Source organism: Malassezia sympodialis, genomic scaffold (genome assembly GCF_000349305.1).
Source record: "Malassezia sympodialis ATCC 42132 genomic scaffold, msy_sf_4, whole genome shotgun sequence".
Taxonomy (NCBI): Eukaryota; Fungi; Basidiomycota; class Malasseziomycetes; order Malasseziales; family Malasseziaceae; genus Malassezia; species Malassezia sympodialis.
In genome coordinates this window covers 144,335-162,133 of record NW_017387802.1, presented here as the reverse complement: position 1 = coordinate 162,133, position 17,799 = coordinate 144,335, and the positions used below count along the sequence as shown (strand labels likewise).

Here is a 17,799-nt window from a genome sequence, read left to right as displayed (position 1 = left end):
ACCTACACTCCCATGGCCTCGCGGTGGATCTCGGGCGTCTCGGACGGGTCCACGTGGGGTACACCGCCCAGATTCAGCGCACAGCCGATCTTCTGCCACAACGTCGAGCGCGCATGCTTTTGGCCTCGTGGCAGGTTGGTGTATACGTAGTCCTTCCACACCGGGAACCAGCAGCGCAGTGCCAGCTTCCACTGCCAGTCGGGGTACACGGCCGTAACACGGCCCGACTTCGCGTCGCGGTACCATGAGTCGCACGTGCTGAAGACGAGCTCCTTCATGCGCTTCACGATCCAGTGCTGCTCTGCGAGCTCGGCCTCGATCTTCACATCGTACGTCGGGACCCGGCCAAGGTCAGGCGACGCGGGCGCGCCAGGCAGGTGCCGGATGGCCGCCTCGGTGGGTCTCGCCGACGTCAGCACCGGGTCAGCAATGATCAACAGCAGCTCCTGCTGACGCTCCGACGTGTAGACCACGGACATGTGCCCGGTGCCAGAGTTCGGGCCGACGAGCATGCCCATGTTCGGGAAGCCTGAGAGGAAGATGCTGCGGTAGGCGAGCTGGCTACCCTCGCCGTACTTTTCATAGTGCTCCTGGATCGTCATGTCAGCACCGCGCAGCGTCAGTGGCGAGCCAGCCGCCTTGGGGCTAAAGCCGTTGGCCATGACAATCACGTCCGCAGCAATGCGGCGGCCATCGGCTGTCCACACGGCATCCTCTTCGATGCGCACGAGCTTGGTCGTGACGAGGTCCAGGTTCGGTGCATTTAGCGCAGGTAGGTACGCGTTATCCAGCACACGGCGACGACAGGCGACCATGAGCTCGTTCTTCTTCGGTATGAGCTGCTCATGGTACTTGGCCGGCGCCTTCTCTGTCACGTACGCACGGCACAATTTTTCCCAGTTGGCGCGGAGTGACTCGCCCCTGCGTGTCCTGAGGGCCATAGCAAAGTGCGACTCCAGCGTGAGCCACGCAATCGTGCGCAGCAGGGTCATGAAGAATGGCACGTTGCGCAGCATCCAGCGGAACCACGGCTTGGTCGGGAGATCAATCTGGGGCTGCGGCGCATACCAGTGCTTAGACCGCACAAACTGTGTGACATGCTTGGCCTCCTTGATAATTTCCGGCACAATCTGTGTCGCAGAGCACCCATTGCCCACGACAATCACGTTCTTGTTCTTCAGGTCCACCGAGTGGTCCCAGCACGCCGAGTGGAAGAGGGGACCGCGGAATGTCTCATGGCCGGGGATGTCACACTTGTTCGGCTCTGACAGACCACCGACGGCGGTCACCAGCATCTTGCACACATAGTATGTGTACTTGGGCGCAGCGGTGGGGTTCTTGGGGTCATACGTCGCCGAGATGACGTGCCACAAGCCCGTCGCCTTGTCGTAGCGCGACTCGATGGCGACCGTGTGGTAGCGGAACAAGTCGCCGATCCCATACTCGGCCACAACCGTCCGAACATACTCGCGAATCTCCGGCTGTCCGGGGAAGAAGCTGCTCCAGTCGGACTTCTGGCGGAAACTGAAGCTGTACACTAGCGCTGGAATATCGCATGCACATCCCGGGTATGTATTGGCCTCCCACGTTCCTGCAGGCCCCCCCCAGCGCTCAAGTATCGCCATGTCGGGCACCTTGCCATACTTCATCTTCAACTTGCATGCAATGCTCACGCCACTCATACCACCGCCAATGCATACAATATCATGATACTCTGGCTCCAGGCCCTGCAGGTTCACAGGGTCATGGACCAGTTGCATTCCGCTGGGCAGCTCAGTCGGATAGGCGTCCATCTCTACGGAGGCAGACGGCAGCACTTCCGGCCCTAATAAGCCCTCGCGCTGGATCATTATCACGTGGAATACCGCCTCCGCGGGCCTGGGTACCCAACATATCTGTGATTGGCTACGTACGTGTGGGGCGGCCTAGTCAAATACAATTTTCGTGCCCTGGGGCTTGGCTTGTGTCAAAGCTTCCTTGGCTTTCTGCTTGGCGGCCCAGCTCGGGTGCACGGGTGCCGGGGCCGCGTGTTGAGCTGGTGCGCGAGGTGTAGGCGCAGGACGTTCGGCTGGTGCACGAGGTGTTGGCGCGGGGCGTTCGGCTGGTGCGCGGGGTGTTGGCGCAGGGCGTCCGGCTGGTGCACGAGGTGCCGCCTCCTTGCTCTGGCGCGCCTTGGGCGCGCGCGGCTCCTTCTCACGTAGCTTGAGGTGGTTCGCATGCCGTCCGTACTTCTTTTCCCAGATCCTGTCGTCAGTAGGAAACACGTACGCTCGTCGCTCGCGCTGGCCACGGCGATTCTTCCGGGTCGACTTGGCCGGGCCTTTGACGGTGCCCGTATCCGCGTAGTCAGCCTCGGCGTCGCTCCAGTCGTCGCCTTCTGTAGCGGGGATAAAGCCCGAATTTAGGCTTGGCAGAAACGTCGATGTGCCTGGCGACGTGCGGCTCCGCTTGCGCGCTGGCATGTCCTCCGAATCGCTGAGTGCTTCGTCGTCGCTGTTATCCATTTCCGACTCACTCGCGGACGCTACCATGGCGTCCAGGTCGTCTGCGTCGTAGGCCCGCACGCCCTCATTGCCCATACCATCATCGCTCTCATACTCACCTTCAGGCTCAGGAGGCTGCTCGCGCGCCTTCTTTTTCGGCTTGGTATCTTTCACTTGCACAGGCGCCTCGGCCGCTGAGCTCTTGGTATCTGGCGCGGGCGCCGGGTGCACGAGGGCCATGAGCGCCTGCATGCAGGTCTGAATCTCTTCAGCGAGCACTTTGGAGCTGAGCACTTGGTGGAATACACGCTCTTCCAAGCCTGTCTGGGGCTTGGGCAGCGCGTCTACCGACGCGGGATCTAGGCCGTGCTCCTGCGCGAGGGCGAGGAGCGGGAACTCATCGGCATGCTGAGCCTGCGCTGCTGGCTTTGGCAGAAGCTTGCACTTAATTAGCTTCGTCGACAGCGCACGCATACCCAGCACCTGCGGCTGTATTTGCTTGAGATAGGCGAGCTCTTGCTTAAGCGCGTGGACGTCGTGTGAATCGGCCTCCTTGAGGCGGCGCACATGTTTTTGGAGCTGGAACTGCGTGGCACGCTTGGCAGCATTCCTAGCCACACGGATAGAATGATGCTGCGTAAGATACATGCACGTACCAACTTGGCGCGGATCTTCGCCAGATCCAGCGCCGGCGCCTCCTCGCTCATGCCGGACGTGCACGGTGGGCCTGCGAGGGAAGCGTTTCGTCCACGTGACGAGCGAAAATTTGTGGCGGCCTGCAGCCCCAGCGGAGCCCAGCGACACCATGGCCAAGATCAAGAAGAGGGGCGAGTCCGGTGCGGCGAAGAACTACATCACCCGCAACCAGGCGCTGAAGAAGCTCCAGATTACCCTGGCCGAGTTTCGTCGGCTGTGTATTCTGAAGGGTATCTTTCCCCGTCAGCCGCGGCACATCAAGCGTGCGAACAAGGGGTCGACGGCCCCGACCACCTTTTACTATGCCAAGGACATCGCCTATCTGCAGCATGAGCCGGTGCTGCAAGCCTTCCGTGAGCACAAGGCGTTTGCTAAGAAGATGAACCGTGCGATTGCGCGTCGCGAGTGGTTCGCTGCGAAGAACCTCGACGACCACCGCCCGCAGTATCGCCTGGACCATATTATCAAGGAGCGGTACCCGACATTTGTCGACTCGCTGCGCGATTTGGATGATGCGATCTCCATGCTCTTCCTGTTTGCCAATATTCCGTCGCAGAAGAGCATTGCGCCGGAGATCACCACACACTGTGCGCGTCTGTGCACTGAGTGGCAGCTGTACGTGATGCGCACGCGCTGCCTCAGCAAGGTGTTCCTTAGCATCAAGGGCATATATTTCCAAGCTGTCGTGCACGGCCAGGAGATCACCTGGCTCGTGCCGTACATGTTCACGCAGACCATCCCCAGCGACGTCGACTTTCGCGTGATGATGACGTTCCTCGAGCTGTACCAGACGCTCATGGGCTTCGTACTGTTCAAACTGTATACTGACGAAAACCTCGTGTACCCCCCTAAGCTCGACGAGGATATGGACAATCAGGGGGCAGGTTTTGGCTCGCTTGTCCTCAAGGCCGCCGATGCTGATGTGCTCTCTGGCAAGAACAACGAGAACGCGCCTCAGGTGGCCGAGGCGGCCTCGAAGAATGCTATTGTGCGCAAGGATGGAAAGAAACTGTCGGCGCGCGATGTCAAGCGGCAAATTGCGCGTCTGGCCGAGACCGGCGCCGACGACGACGAGCTGCCCCCGCTCGACACGGCCGAGGACGGCGAGCCGGCCGAAGACGACAACGATACCTTTGTGGCGCAGACCTCGAAGCACGCGGCCCAAGAAAACGCGAGCGCGGACGTGCTGACGACGCTGGGCGATCTGCAACAGCAAGCGTCGGAGAACCCGGTGCCGACGCTATTCACTCGCTACGTCTTCTATATCTCGCGCGAGGTCCCGCGCGCCGTGTTTGAATTTATTCTGCGCTCGTTTGGCGCACTCCCAGATCATATCGGGTGGGACCCCGTGGCTGGAGCAGGAAGTCACATCCGCGAAGACGACGCACGTATCACGCACCACATCCTCGACCGGCCCGTGACGGACGGCCAGCCACTCGAGCACGCTGGCCACCGTGTGTATGTGCAGCCGCAGTGGGTGGTCGACTGTGTCAATGCGCGCAAGCTCCTGCCGACGGACCCATACCGACCGGGTCAGACACTGCCGCCCCACCTAAGTCCGTTTGTGGACGACCGGGAGGTGGCTCGGCAGGGCGGCTATGTGCCGGCCGAGGCGCGCGCGGCCCTTGGATTGGAGGAAGAGGCCGCGTACGAAGAGGACGATGAAGACGAGGAGGAGGAAGAGACGCGCGAGGCGGACACGGCTGCTACGCCGTCGCGACCGGCGCTCGAAGCGCTCTTGGCCGACCCCCACGGTGCTGGCCTGCTCGAGGCGGCCGAGCTGGAAGCCGAGGCTGCTGGTGGCGAGGATGCGCTGCTAGCCCTGCGTGAGGCGCATGCAGCTGCGGTCAAGGCGGCCAAGAAGAAGAGCAAGAAGGCGGCCGTGCCCCCTGCGCTGTCCGAAGAGGCCGAGGCGCAGGATATGGCCAAGATGCTCCTTTCGAACAAGCAGCGCAAGCTCTATAACAGCCTGAACCGAGCCTCTGGAAAGAAGAAGGAAGACAAGATGCGCCTGGAAGCCAAGAAGCGCATGCTGTCGAAGAAGAAGACGAAGGCAGCTCCATAGACGTCGTAGTGCGGTGCCTAATCGATCGGGCTCTGATCGGGGTGGAGTCGTTCGTCGACATCAGGGGCCGCCTTTGTTCTGCGCCATGGCAGACGGGGCGAGTGCTTTGGCGGCCGCGCCGAATGAGACGCTGTATATCCAGAACCTCAATGAACGTGTGAAGCTTCCTAGTGCGTACACCCTGCTGACCCCAGTTATGAAGCAGTCGCTCGAGGCGCTCTTCAGCACTTTCGGCCCGGTACTGTCGATCGTGGCACACAAGAACTTGCGCATGCGCGGCCAGGCGTTTGTGAGCTTCCAGGACAAGGACACCGCAACACGGGCAATGAAGGAGGTAAGCGGATTCCCTCTGTACGGTAAAAGCATGGTGTGTGCAGCACGACTTACCCAGCGCGTATCGTATGCGCGGACGCCCTCTGATAGTGTCGTGGCGCACCATGGCGGCGCGCCGGGGACTTCCGAGGCTGAGCAGGCGCTTGAAGCACACAAAGCGGCACGGCTTGCGCAAAAGCCGCTTACGCGGCGGCGAAATATCCACCGGCAGCGGGCCCTGCAGCGCAAGAAGGAGCAGGAGCAGGCCATAGCCCGTGGCGACGTACCGGCACCGGCGCCGCGCCGCACCGCGCCGGCACGCGCACAGGCAAACCAGCTTCCCGACGAGTATGTGCCGCCGAACCGGATCTTGTTCCTGCAACAGATGCCGTCTACGGTGACGCGCGACCAGCTGCTGGGCATCTTTGGTTCGATGCCGAATCTCTACGAAGTACGCACTATTCCTGGACGTACAGACATTGCCTTTGTCGAGTTCCACGACATTCCATCGAGCGTCGCAGCGCGCGAGGCGACAAACGGCTATACCTTTCCCACCGGCGAGCACCTCAAGGTCTCGTTTGCGCGTGCGTAGATGCCACGTGGCCCATAGAGAAACTCGGACCTACCAGGGCCACGGGCACAGACCCCGGCCCCACCCGGGGTTGTCGAGGCGGGGAAGCCGACCTGGGTCTCTTCGTACTTGACTGCGATGTTGGCCGCCCGTTCTCTTGCCGCTAGAATGACCCGCAAACCTACGAGCGTACCCTCGCTAATCGTGCAGTCAACTCACCTGCCGTCGCGTTCGATCTCGATCACGCCCCGCGTCGCTGACAGCCCGTACCGTGTTGAGCGCGACACGTTCGGTGACCTGCAGGTGCCCGCGGACCGGTACTGGGGCGCCCAGACGCAGCGCTCGTCGATTAACTTCAAGATCGGCGGTGCCGCTGAGCGCATGCCGCCCCAGATCATTGCGGCGTTCGGTGTGCTGAAGAAGGCCGCTGCGACGGTGAACCGCGAGTTTGGTCTCGACCCGAAGATCGCTGACGCGATCTGCGCGGCCGCCGACGAGGTCATTGCCGGCAAGCTGCATGACCACTTCCCTCTCGTTGTGTTCCAGACGGGCTCGGGCACGCAGTCGAACATGAACGTCAACGAGGTCATCTCGAACCGCGCCATTGAGATGCTCGGCGGCGAGCTCGGCTCGAAGAAGCCCGTGCACCCTAACGACCATGTGAACCGCAGCCAGAGCAGCAATGACACCTTCCCGACGGCGATGCACATTGCGACGGTGCTCGAGATCACCCACGAGCTGATTCCTGCGCTGCAGAACCTGCACGACGCACTTGCCGCCAAGCAGGCCGAGTTTGAGGACATTATCAAGATTGGCCGCACGCACCTCCAGGACGCGACGCCGCTGACCCTCGGCCAGGAGTTCAGCGGCTACGTGCAGCAGCTGAAGAACTCGATTGCTCGCGTGCAAGACGTTCTGCCCCGCCTGCGTATGCTCGCGCAGGGCGGCACCGCTGTCGGCACGGGCCTTAACACCTTCAAGGGCTTTGACGTGAGGGTGGCCGCTGAGATCTCGAACATCACCGGTGAGGAGTTTGTGACTGCGCCGAACAAGTTCGAGGCGCTCGCGACGCACGACGCGATGGTCGAGGCATCGGGTGCTATGAACACGGTCGCCGTCTCGCTGATGAAGATTGCGAACGACATCCGCTACCTCGGCTCGGGCCCCCGCTGCGGTCTGGGCGAGCTGGCGCTCCCTGAGAACGAGCCCGGCTCGTCGATCATGCCTGGCAAGGTCAACCCCACGCAGTGTGAGGCTCTGACCATGGTCGCTGCGCAGGTCATGGGCAACCACGTCGCCGTGACCGTCGGTGGCTCGTACGGTCAGTTTGAGCTGAACGTGTTCAAGCCGGTGATTGCCAAGAACGTGCTCTCGAGCATCCGCCTCCTCGCCGACGGCGCCAACTCGTTCACCGAGCACTGTGTCGTGGGCATCCAGGCGAACAAAAAGCGCATCCACCAGCTGCTCAACGAGTCGCTGATGCTTGCGACCGCGCTCAACGCCCGCCTCGGCTACGACAATGTCGCCAAGGCTGCCAAGAAGGCGCACCACGAGGGTCTTACACTCAAGGAGTCCACCGTCAGTCTGGGTCTCCTTACCCCCGAGGAGTTTGACGAGCAGGTCCGTCCCGAGCTCATGATCGGCCCCAACGACCCGCCCAAGTAGATATGTCGTACCGCGTACGCCATGCCACATAGAGCATACCACTCAGGCAGAGGGCCAGCCACAGCCACCCCAACATGCGCCACGACGGCGTCAGCCACGCGGCGCTCGGCGCCGCACTTGGGGCATCAAGTCGCAGCGCCTGCCCAAACAAATCCTCGAGACCACTGCTCATGCGCCCGCCAAACTGCGGCGGCGCTAGGGGAAAGGGGCGCGGCGCAGGCGGCTCCGGTTCAGGGTCCACATCCATCGCCTCGGGGCCCGACGACGCCTGCCACAGGGTATCGAGGGGCGCTCCCATCCGCGGTTCGTCCGCCAGGGACAGGGCCGCAAGTGGATGAGGCGCAGCCACAGGGTCGGCAGGGGCCGGTGCCTTGAGCTCGACCGGCCGTGGCGCCAAATGCAGCGGCGCCTGGGGTACAAGGCCGTACGCCCTGAGCGCAGAGAGGCAGAGCACGGCATGCAGCACGCCCAGCGCGCCTATCATACGCGGATCCGCTCCGACACGCCACATATAGACGACCCCCAGTCGCATCAGCCAAAGAACGAGCTGCACCACCTGCCAGGCCCGCTCACCCCGCGTGCTGTACCGAATAGCCCGGGCGTCGAGGCGGTCCTTGTGCGCCGCACAGCTGTCCCACCAAGTCGGCAGGCATGCTACTGCACAGCTGCCCGTATAGAGCGACGTCGGCAGGGCCAGAGCGACGCACAGAGGGCTCAATGTCCCGGCGATCAACACGAGCGCAGCGTACGTCGTGTGCCACGCACTGTATCGCCGAGCCGGCACCTCCTCCGTTTCTGCCGGCGCCGACGCGGCAGCCGCATGCCGCGCAATCCAGTGGCTGAGAGCCTCGCTGCGCACGCGCTGGTGATTCTTCTCGAGATGCGCCTGGACGCGCGGGGCACACACATCGCACACGAGGGGATACCGCGCCTCGAGAGACTGGCGGTACGCGGGATAGGCCGCCATACGCTCGGCATCGGTCGATTCCTGCGTAAGAATACCCACGTACATCGTCATCAGAAAGGTAGTTGGCCAGCAGGTTGGCCACAATCGTCTGGTTCGCAAGGCATGAGCGGCAAAAGACGCTCGGCGCAGCTTGCGGAGCCTGCCGCGTCGCAAACGAGTCGTGATTCGCGTCGGCGTCCCACATTGGACGCTCATACAGGTCCAGTACGTGCCCGTGCTCATCCCGGTGATTCCACATGTGACACACAGCGCAGAACCAGCGCGTGTTTGTGCCGGACGACAGCGGATGCGAGCGAGCATCCTTGCCTTGCGCCGCTTTCCTGAGCGCACTCTCTTCCCCGTACGGCGGCACAATGACCGACTCTGTGCCGCAAAAGTGGCATGCCGCCACATGCTGCGGCCGCCGCCTGCCGAGCCGCCACATGCGCCGTGCGCTGCTCGTGGAGTGGGGAGCCGCGCCGGGGGGTGATGGATCGGGCCCGATCTGCTTTTTCCCTCATGCCGCTGCGCTCGTTGGTCGCATGCACCGGCGCCGTGCGCGCTGCTGTGCGGCGCGGGGGGCAGAGCCCCAGCATGGAGGCTGCTGTGAGCATGAGCGAGGCGCTTGGAGCACGCGATTCGGCGGATCCTGCCCTCCGCGCTACATTTCTGCGGCATACCGAGCCCGACGAGTCGGCGGTGGCGCAGCGCCTTTCGCCCGCGGCCCGCCTCGGCAGCAGCAAGGTCCAAGGCGATGCGATCGTTGCTATGCCGTCCCACTTGCTGCTGCGCATTGAAACGCTCCTGGGCGCGAGTAACAAGGGGCAGCTGCGCCGCGACGCGAGTCATCTCGCGACGCTGCCCCGCACAAGCGACGCGTCCGGCCTCGAGCCGGGCCGCGCTCAGCAGTTTGTCCAGTCGCTCGCAAGTGCGCGTGCGGGTCCTCTGTACATGTCAACGCAGTTTGCTGCGCGCTACGCGGTCCTCGTGCGTGTGCTCGACGAAGTGCAGCGGCGCATCCCCAGCGCCTCGGCCGCATGGGTCCCGGCCAAGCTATACGACTTCTGCATGCACGCTGGCGAGGCGCTCTGGGCGTACGACCACGTATTTGGCGCGCCTGCACTCCGCGAGTATGTGGCTGAGGCGCCGACGGGCGCTCTGATCAAAACGGGCGCAGCTTTGCAAAGCGATGCATGCTGGCAGCATACACGCACCTCGCTGCGTGTGCGTGGCGACGAGGCGCATATCGTGCGTGACCGCCCTGGATGCGAGGATGACGCGCCGTCCCTCGGCGTGCACGCCTTTGGCCTCGGCGCGCTCAGCAGCGATCTCGCACGAGAGAAAGAGGTGCTCCGTCTGTGGAAGAGCGGCGCGGATGTGCTGGTGCTCGTTGAGGAGGCGACGCCTCGCGGCTTTGCGTGTATTGCAGCAGCGCGTGCGCAGCTGCTAGCGCTCGGACAAAATGGCCCCTCCTGCCATGTGGTCGCGCCCTGTCCGCACGACGGGGCGTGCCCCGTGTGGCGCCTCGATGCACTGCTCAGCCCGACGGTGCGGCGGCCCATTGAGGTATGCTCACATTCACAAATGTACCGCGTGCCGCCATTCATGCGCATGACGACGCGGCTCCTGCGTGGCGATGCCACGACAGAGTTCTGTTACGTCGTTATCCACCGTGCCGCCCGGCCGTCGCTGCCGGACACACAGGGTTCATGGGCGGCGCGCGTCCCGGCTGAGCTGCAGGCGCATGTACCAGCGACCGTGCGGCACCTCACAGAAAACGCTCGCCGCGGGAACCTCGATACGCTGCGTGCGACACGCACTGTTGATCCGCCTGTACCCGTGCCCGTGGAGTTGGAGCGATGCGCCGCGGCACTCGCGGCGGCTGGCATCGATGAGCATCATGTCATGCAGGTCGACGCGTATGCATGGCCACGTCTCGTGCGCCCACCGCTGAAGAAAGGCGGGCATGTTACCATGGACGCGTGCTGTGCGAGCCATGACGTACGTCGCTTCACGGTGGCCAAGTCGGCCGGACGGCAGGCCTACCAAGATGCACGCAAGGTGCGGCATGGCGAGCTGTACGCGCATACGGATAAGACTGGTCGCTCTGTCGCGCTGACAGAAAGCCCTGCGCTTGATACCCTCGCGCCTGCTGCGTCGGAGCACAAACAGCTGGGCCCCGACGCGCAGAGCTACACGCAGCAGCATGGTCGGCTGCCGAAGCACCGATCGACCCGCGCACCCAAGCCAAAATCAGCCACCGTCCTCGATGCCGCGCGCACGGATGTGCGCAGCTCGCGCAAGCCAAGCCGCAGCGCGCTGGACCAGGCGCTCCAGGAGCATGGCTGGTAAATAGTGCGTAGCTCCACATTTTCCTCCGCCATGACCGGGCGATCGATGCCGCCGCCCGCGTGGCCGGCGAGCGCTACGCGTGGCGCTGTCATTGTGCCGCCCCAGGTGGGCGAGCGATCGCTGCGGCAGCAGACGGTGCTGGATGAAGAGACGTATGCTAGTGGCCTCTCGCGCATTATCCAGCGCGACTACTTCCCGGACCTCGCGAGGCTGCGTGCGCAGAATGCGTACCTCAGCGCCCTCGACGAGGGCACGATGGACGATATTGAAGAGACCGCACGCAGGCTCGTGCAGGAGGAGGCACGCTGCGGCGTCCTCGAAGAGATGGTGCGCCGCTCCGAGGCGGGCGAGCCGGCGACGCCGCTCAGCATGCCGCCTTCGACGCCCCGGGTGCTGGAGACACCACGCCCCTCGGTCGCGTCGACGCCCCGCACCGACGTGGGAGACACACCCGGGGTGCCACGCACGCCGGACGATGTGCGGACAAGCATGACAATTGGGCAGTACCAGGCCGCGTACACGACCGAGGACAATGCCTCGTTTGCGCAGCTCATGGACGTCGCGCGCAAGCGCCGACGGCACCAGTACCAATGGGCATACGACGCCGCGCAATCCGAGTCGGACAAGCGCCAGGCGCGCCTTGCTCACGCTCACGAACAGGCCGAGCAAGGCCGGCGTCTCGCGCTGCCTGCGCGCCTGGCCATCGAAGGCCGGACGACGGAGAGCGAGAGTGATCCGCCGCGCGAGCCGCCCAAGGCGCTGCCGTTTTCGGCACGCAGTGCACTTATGTATGCGCCGGACGCGAATACAGTCGGGCCGGCGCGCCCAAGTGCCGCGCCGGCGCCATCTGAGAAGCCGCGCGTGTTCCCTGGGCACACACGCATGACGTGGGCGACCGAGAGCGGCGAGTCGGCCCCCTCGACGCCGAGCAGTAGCCTTATTGATGCTGCCGTCGCTGGGTCGCCACGTATCCAGGGCTATGGCTTTGTAAGTGCGGCATCGACGCCCCGTCACGTCGATCTGAGTGAGCAGCGCCTGGAGCAGCTCATGACGTGGGGTCAGCTTGCTGCGACGCCTCGCCGCCTCGATGCGACGCCGCGCTCCGAGCACACCGATCGCAGTGATGAGCCGCGTACGCCGTCGGCGCCTGCGCCAGCGCCTCGCGCAGCGCAGAGCGGTCGCACGGCGCGGCGGATCGAGGATCTGAGCCCTGCTGCGCGGCATCTGCTGCAGCGCACGACTCGCACAGGCTCTCAACTCTACAAACCAGCTGGCACATCAACGCCTCGATCCGCGCGCTGGACACCGACGCCGAGTCCCACGGCGCGCCGCTAGTGCTCCTATACCCATCGCCATAGGCCTCGTGACCCGAGCCAGGACTCCACATCGCCGACCGCCATGTCGCAGGTGCGGGCGTCGGCAGAGACGCGCTCGCAGGGCGTCCGGCGCTCTGCCTTTGACACGTTTGATGAGATGACATGGTTGTCTGGAGTGCGTGGGGTCTTATCGCGCGCTTTGGGCCGTGCGCAGGCGCCTCAGGAGGTGTTGACCGCGCACTCACCCCACACGCCGCTGCGATTGGAATCGGACGGCAGCGATGCAGAGCTGCCGCCAGAAGATCCCACGGCCAAGGCGCGAATGAAGATGACGGCCGCTGCAATGCGCGAGCTTATGGAACTTGGTGGTATTGAGGACGCCGATACCCACGCGCCCGTGTCGGTGGATGGTTTTGCCGAGCGGGTATGGCGCATGGAAGAGCACAGCGAGCCACAGACATCATCGTCCCTGCTTTCTGCGTTTCAGGTCGGCACAGATGGGCCTGTTGATTTTGAAGCCCTGTTGCGATTCCGTGCGGATCGCGCAGAGACTGGACGCACGCGTCCACTGATTGAGGTTATGCCTGACGCTCGATCGCCTCGACCTGTCGATGGACAAATCGGGGAGGAAATGGAAGATGAGAGCGAAGAGGAGAGTGATGAAAGTGAAGAGGAAAGTGATGAAAGTGAAGAGGAAAGTGATGAAAGCGATGAAAGTGAAGGAGCGAGCGAAGAGAGTGAAAGGGAAGAGATGGACGAGAGTGAAGAGGACAGCGAGGAGGACGGGAGCACAGATGAAGCAGAACAGGACAGAGAGCGCAGTGCTCCATGTGCAAGTGCCAAGTTTACCACAGCTCCTGTCAAGCAAGGATCGATTTGTCAAGAAGGCGCGTCGAGCTTTTGGGCTCCGAGCCATGTACAAGAGGAGCCCTTGATGGAACCCACTGCACTGCAAGCTCATGCCCATGAGTCGCACTTTTCTGGTCAGGCGGGTAGCCGACAGGATGCGCCCATCGTCGTACTATCAGACAGTGACAGTGAGCCCACGGACGAGGTCTCTCGAACGGTCGATATGGACAACGCCTATGCGCGGGAACTTGGCGCAGTGTTGGCTATGGCCACACGGTACCCAGAGTCTAGCTACGAGGCTATGGAGGAAGACTGGGACCGACGCGGCGATGACCAAGAGGAAGATCAAGAAGGAGAGGAGGCAGAGAACCAAGAAGATGAGGAGGAGGAAAGCGACGAAGAGTGGCAGGAGCAAGTCGAGGACGAAGGTCAATTCGATGTATTTGACCAAAGGGGAGATGACGGTCATGCCGATGAGGCTGAGCAAAACGACAATAATAGTCAGATCCACAACGATAAGAATGAGCATATTGAGAATGTTGAGGAGCCTGTTGTCTTGGAGCCTGTTGAATGTCCCGAGGACCCTAAAAACGAACTTGTCCAGAAATCCGGGGATCTCGTCGAGGTCCCTACCAAAGTGTCTGGCAGCGGGCCTGAAGAGGACCATAAAGAGACTGTTGAAGAGTGTGAGAAGCTCGAGGATCCTGCCAAAGAGTCTAGCGATGAATCTGAAGAGGAGCTTGGCGTCGCTGCCAAAGAGTCTAAGGAGCTCGAAGAGTCTGCCAAGGAGCCTGACGAACTCGAAGATTCTGACAAGGCGTCTGAGGAGTCTGCCGAAGAGTCCGAGCTCGAGAAAAAAGTGTCTAGCGATGTGCCTGAAGAGGAGCCAGGCGTCGCTGCCAAAGAGTCTGAGGAGCTCGAGGAGCCTGCCAAAGAGTCTAGCGATGTGCCTGAAGAGGAGCCAGGCGTCGCTGCCAAAGAGTCCGAGGAACTCGAGGAGCCTGACGAGGTGTCTGAAGAACTCGAGAATTCTGCCACAAAGCCTGCCGAGGAGTTCAAGCAAGTTGCGGAAAAGGGGTCTGAAAATGCATCTCAGAAACTTGGTGAGGAACCCGAGGTACCTGTCGAAAAACCCGGGGAAGAGACTTTGGCGAAAAAAGAGGACCCATTCAAAGAGAAAGAGGACATCCTGGAGAATGAGGCTCACAACAGTGGAGACGTGAAACTCTTCGACCCGGAGCCCAAAGATTTAGAGACATCCATGGACGAGGTATACGAGCGCTATGATCCTGTCCGCAGCGCGGGCGAACGCTCCGACAAAGCACTTCCTTCCCGACCAGAGCCAGCGAATGCGATGGACGACTGTACCTCGGAGCCTGCCTCGCATCCCCCTCGTGGCGCGACAGACAGCCCCGATGCGCCGGTCCCTCGTTTCGAGCCACCAGATATGATGTCCGAGCGGGAACCTTCACCGGGCGAGCCTGGCCCTAGCGAGACGACACGTCAGACCGATGCTCAGCCAGCCCCTCATCCCCCCCGCAATACCTCTGTGTCTCCTACGCCCACTAAGTCCCATATCGGTGCTCCTGCGCGGGAGCAAGTCGCGGATCACATGGAGAAGCTGCGTCCACCGCTGTACGAGGACATGAACGACTCGTCATTGTCGACGTTAGACAGTGACTTGTCGCTGCCTACATCGCTGTTGGACAGTCCGCATACGACGCGGTCGCACTGCCCTCTGCAGCGCGTCACACTGACACGCGCGGTCGGTGCGCCGACCTTCCTGGTGCGCTCGTGCACGCTGAATCCCTCAGTTCTCGACGAGGAGGCCGCAGAGAGTGAAGAAGTGTTATTTGACAGTCTCGAGATGCGGCGACTTGATGCTGACGCGCTCCCTGAAGATGTGTACCACTCGCTGTGCCGTATTGTGGGCACGAGTTTGCTAAGCGATGTGTATGTGTTGCCGGGTAGTCTGGGCGATCATTGGATGGAGCAAGACAGCCGTCAAGAGTCGACAGAACGGCCTGAGGCGCACCGACTACCCAAGCGTGCGCGCCAATCGCCGTCCCCGCCGCGGCGGATGCGTCTGCGCACGGCCCAAGAGCGCCGGCGTCCGCGGATGTACTCGCCAGATTTGTAATCATAGCCGAAGGTTTCATTCCCACCATGTCGATCCGCTCTCCGGCTCGTGCGGCGACGCCCGTGACGCAAGCGATGCGAACAGTGCACACAGGGTACCGCATCGTATCGAAAAACGAAGTCCAGAAAGAGACGGAGGCCCACGAAGCGCGTGTAAAGCAGGCGGAGACCGCGCTCGAGCGCATGGGCTTCAACCCCCTTAGCATCATGCGTCAGGAGGTGGTGTGGGGCGAGCACGACCAGTACCGCCACGGTACGTCGGAGACGCTAACGCAGTGAACAACGTGCATTACCTGCGCTGGTTCGAGTCAGCGCGTGTGCGCTGGATGGTGCGCATGGCCAGCACGCTCGACCCCGTGCAGCGCGATAACCTCGTACTGGGCCAGGGGATTGGCGTGATTGTGGCCGCCACCATGTGCCGCTACCGCCGGCCGGTGACGTTCCCCGACACGGTGCTGATCTCGGTCGGCACGCTCCCGATGCAGCGCCGCGACCGGTGCATTGTGCGGCAAAGGGCGTACTCGGTGGCGCAGCAGACCGTGGTCGCAGAGGCCGACTTTGACGTCGTCGGCTACGACTACGAGAACCTGCGCAAGGCCGAGTTCCCGCCCGAGATGTATGCGGCCCTGGAAGCATGGATGTACCGCGGCCCAGACGCACACCAGAGTCGCTTGTAGGGGACTATCGTACATACTACACAGATATGGTCTTGAAAAAGTGGAAGCCGTCCGAGGATGTGGTGCCGAGCATGCCAGGCACCTGGGGGTGCCAGTGCACCTCCTTGATGTCCGATGCGCCGTGGTGGCAGAACAGCAGCTGGCTCGGCACCGGCTCACCGTTCGGGCCCTTGGGCTGCTCGCCCGCCGCTTCGTCCTCGTCGTGCTCCACGCCCAGGTCCCACAGCGTCACTTGGTCGTCGCGGCCGGACGCCGCGAAGATACTGTCCTCGTCGGGGTGCCACTCGACGCTGCTGATGGGCGCGCGGTGCCATGCAAAGTGCGCGACGGGGCTCGGTCGCGGGCCGCTCTTGAACGAGCGCATGTCCCACACCTTCAGCGCGCCGTCGTCGCCGCCCGAGAGCAGCAGGTACGATGTGCCGCGGTTCCAGCTGATCACATTCACGTCCTGCGTGTGCGCACTGTCCACCGCGAGTGCCGAGCGGTGGCTCTTCATCCGCACGTCCCACAGACGCACGCTGCAGTCGGCGGAGCACGATGCAAACACGGTGGGCTCCGTCGGACTCCACTGCAAGTCCTCCACCGACGACGTGTGGCTCTCAAACGGCGTCGCATGCGTCGTAAAGCCCGTGTTGTTGCTCGTAGTAAGGAAGATCTTGCTGTGCATGTCACCCGTAACGAGGCGCAGGTGCCCGCCCTGGCCCGACGCGCCACCGCCTAGCACACCGCCCCAGTCCATGGCAAAGCCCTCCGTGTGGTGCGCGCGGACCGTGTACAGCGGTGTATTCACCTTCTTCTTATCGATCGCCGTGCCGGGCTGCACGAGCGCATTGTAGAGGGGACGCACATCCCATATGTGCACCTGGCCCGTCTCAGCCCACGTCGCCACGGGATAGGGATCGAGGCACGGCTCCAGGTCGCTCGTGGGCGTCGTCGTGGGTGCCGCACGGATACGGTTCACGCCGCCCAGGTGCGGGATCGTCTTGTACTCCAGCACCGCATCCTCATCGACATCGTCGTCCTCGTCCTCGTCGTCGTCCGAAAGCGCTGCATGTTAGTCTGTCCACAACGCGCAGCAGCTGGGCTCAGACAGATAAGATAGGTAGCGAGTTTGTTTTCGGCATCGAGCGGACACCGCTCATACAGCCAAATGCCTCAAGGCATCATCGCCCCGCTGCGAGGGTACGTACCGTCATCACGCGACGTCCGGTGCATCGAACTCGCCTTCATAACGAGAATCTCGTTGTTCTTCGCCGTGTCGGCCTGTGTGCCTGCGACGAAGAAGGCCGTGTGCGGCAGCGTCTGGCGCTGCGAGCCCAGGTGGTCGCGCAGGAAATCAAACGACAGGCATGGCCACGTCACATTCATGCGGTGCAGCATATCGTACGCCGACTGGTCAGGGACCAGCGTCTGGCCCTCCTCTAGCGGCGCCGTGCCCGGCATGTACGCCTCCGTAGGCGGGGCCGCCTCGTCGTCTTCCACGTCCATGCCCTCGTCGTCGTCGCCCCTCTCGACAATCTCGCCATCGCTCTCGATCTCGTCCTCAAACGGATCCTCAAACTCTCCCATGCCCTCCTCTTGGTCGGCAGGCACAGCTTGGCCGTCTACGCGAGGGCGCTCCGCCTCCGGCGCAGGCACACCGTCCGCCAGCTCGCGCTTCGACATAGTCGCTAGCCAACCTGCTAGCGGGCACCGCTTTTTTTTTTCTCGGTAAGCTTAGTCAGCTTT

General features: G+C 62.8%; 10 protein-coding genes across 10 annotated transcripts; 6 read left to right on the top strand and 4 right to left on the bottom strand.

Moving 5' to 3' along the window:
• Nucleotides 1-2: 2 nt before the first annotated feature.
• MSY001_0903 (uncharacterized protein) lies at nt 3-1,793 on the bottom strand (the record flags this gene model as incomplete). Its single annotated transcript, XM_018885999.1, is given in 2 exon segments — nt 3-1,524; nt 1,537-1,793. The coding sequence occupies 2 exon segments, from the start codon at nt 1,791-1,793 to the stop codon at nt 3-5; spliced, it is 1,779 nt and encodes a 592-aa protein (XP_018739516.1).
• Nucleotides 1,794-1,925: 132 nt separating this feature from the next.
• MSY001_0902 (uncharacterized protein) lies at nt 1,926-3,190 on the bottom strand (the record flags this gene model as incomplete). The annotated part of the gene is made up of 2 exons (XM_018885998.1): nt 1,926-3,116; nt 3,140-3,190. The coding sequence occupies 2 exons, from the start codon at nt 3,188-3,190 to the stop codon at nt 1,926-1,928; spliced, it is 1,242 nt and encodes a 413-aa protein (XP_018739515.1).
• A 98-nt stretch (nt 3,191-3,288) lies between these two features.
• MSY001_0901 (uncharacterized protein) lies at nt 3,289-5,244 on the top strand (the record flags this gene model as incomplete). Its single annotated transcript, XM_018885997.1, has 1 exon — nt 3,289-5,244. The coding sequence occupies one exon, from the start codon at nt 3,289-3,291 to the stop codon at nt 5,242-5,244; it is 1,956 nt and encodes a 651-aa protein (XP_018739514.1).
• Nucleotides 5,245-5,329: 85 nt separating this feature from the next.
• On the top strand, nt 5,330-6,148 carry MSY001_0900 (uncharacterized protein; the record flags this gene model as incomplete). The annotated part of the gene is made up of 1 exon (XM_018885996.1): nt 5,330-6,148. One exon carries the CDS (start codon nt 5,330-5,332, stop codon nt 6,146-6,148), a length of 819 nt encoding a protein of 272 aa, XP_018739513.1.
• Nucleotides 6,149-6,295: 147 nt separating this feature from the next.
• Nucleotides 6,296-7,792, top strand: MSY001_0899 (uncharacterized protein; the record flags this gene model as incomplete). The annotated part of the gene is made up of 1 exon (XM_018885995.1): nt 6,296-7,792. One exon carries the CDS (start codon nt 6,296-6,298, stop codon nt 7,790-7,792), a length of 1,497 nt encoding a protein of 498 aa, XP_018739512.1.
• Nucleotides 7,793-7,882: 90 nt separating this feature from the next.
• On the bottom strand, nt 7,883-9,183 carry MSY001_0898 (uncharacterized protein; the record flags this gene model as incomplete). The annotated part of the gene is made up of 3 exons (XM_018885993.1): nt 7,883-7,908; nt 7,958-8,678; nt 8,803-9,183. 3 exons carry the CDS (start codon nt 9,181-9,183, stop codon nt 7,883-7,885), a joined length of 1,128 nt encoding a protein of 375 aa, XP_018739511.1.
• Nucleotides 9,184-9,257: 74 nt separating this feature from the next.
• MSY001_0897 (uncharacterized protein) lies at nt 9,258-11,090 on the top strand (the record flags this gene model as incomplete). Its single annotated transcript, XM_018885992.1, has 1 exon — nt 9,258-11,090. The coding sequence occupies one exon, from the start codon at nt 9,258-9,260 to the stop codon at nt 11,088-11,090; it is 1,833 nt and encodes a 610-aa protein (XP_018739510.1).
• Nucleotides 11,091-11,120: 30 nt separating this feature from the next.
• Nucleotides 11,121-12,425, top strand: MSY001_0896 (uncharacterized protein; the record flags this gene model as incomplete). The annotated part of the gene is made up of 1 exon (XM_018885991.1): nt 11,121-12,425. One exon carries the CDS (start codon nt 11,121-11,123, stop codon nt 12,423-12,425), a length of 1,305 nt encoding a protein of 434 aa, XP_018739509.1.
• A 1,131-nt stretch (nt 12,426-13,556) lies between these two features.
• MSY001_0895 (uncharacterized protein) lies at nt 13,557-15,395 on the top strand (the record flags this gene model as incomplete). Its single annotated transcript, XM_018885990.1, has 2 exons — nt 13,557-13,694; nt 13,761-15,395. 2 exons carry the CDS (start codon nt 13,557-13,559, stop codon nt 15,393-15,395), a joined length of 1,773 nt encoding a protein of 590 aa, XP_018739508.1.
• Nucleotides 15,396-16,087: 692 nt separating this feature from the next.
• On the bottom strand, nt 16,088-17,736 carry MSY001_0894 (uncharacterized protein; the record flags this gene model as incomplete). The annotated part of the gene is made up of 2 exons (XM_018885989.1): nt 16,088-17,118; nt 17,262-17,736. 2 exons carry the CDS (start codon nt 17,734-17,736, stop codon nt 16,088-16,090), a joined length of 1,506 nt encoding a protein of 501 aa, XP_018739507.1.
• Between the last annotated feature and the right edge of the window lie 63 nt (nt 17,737-17,799).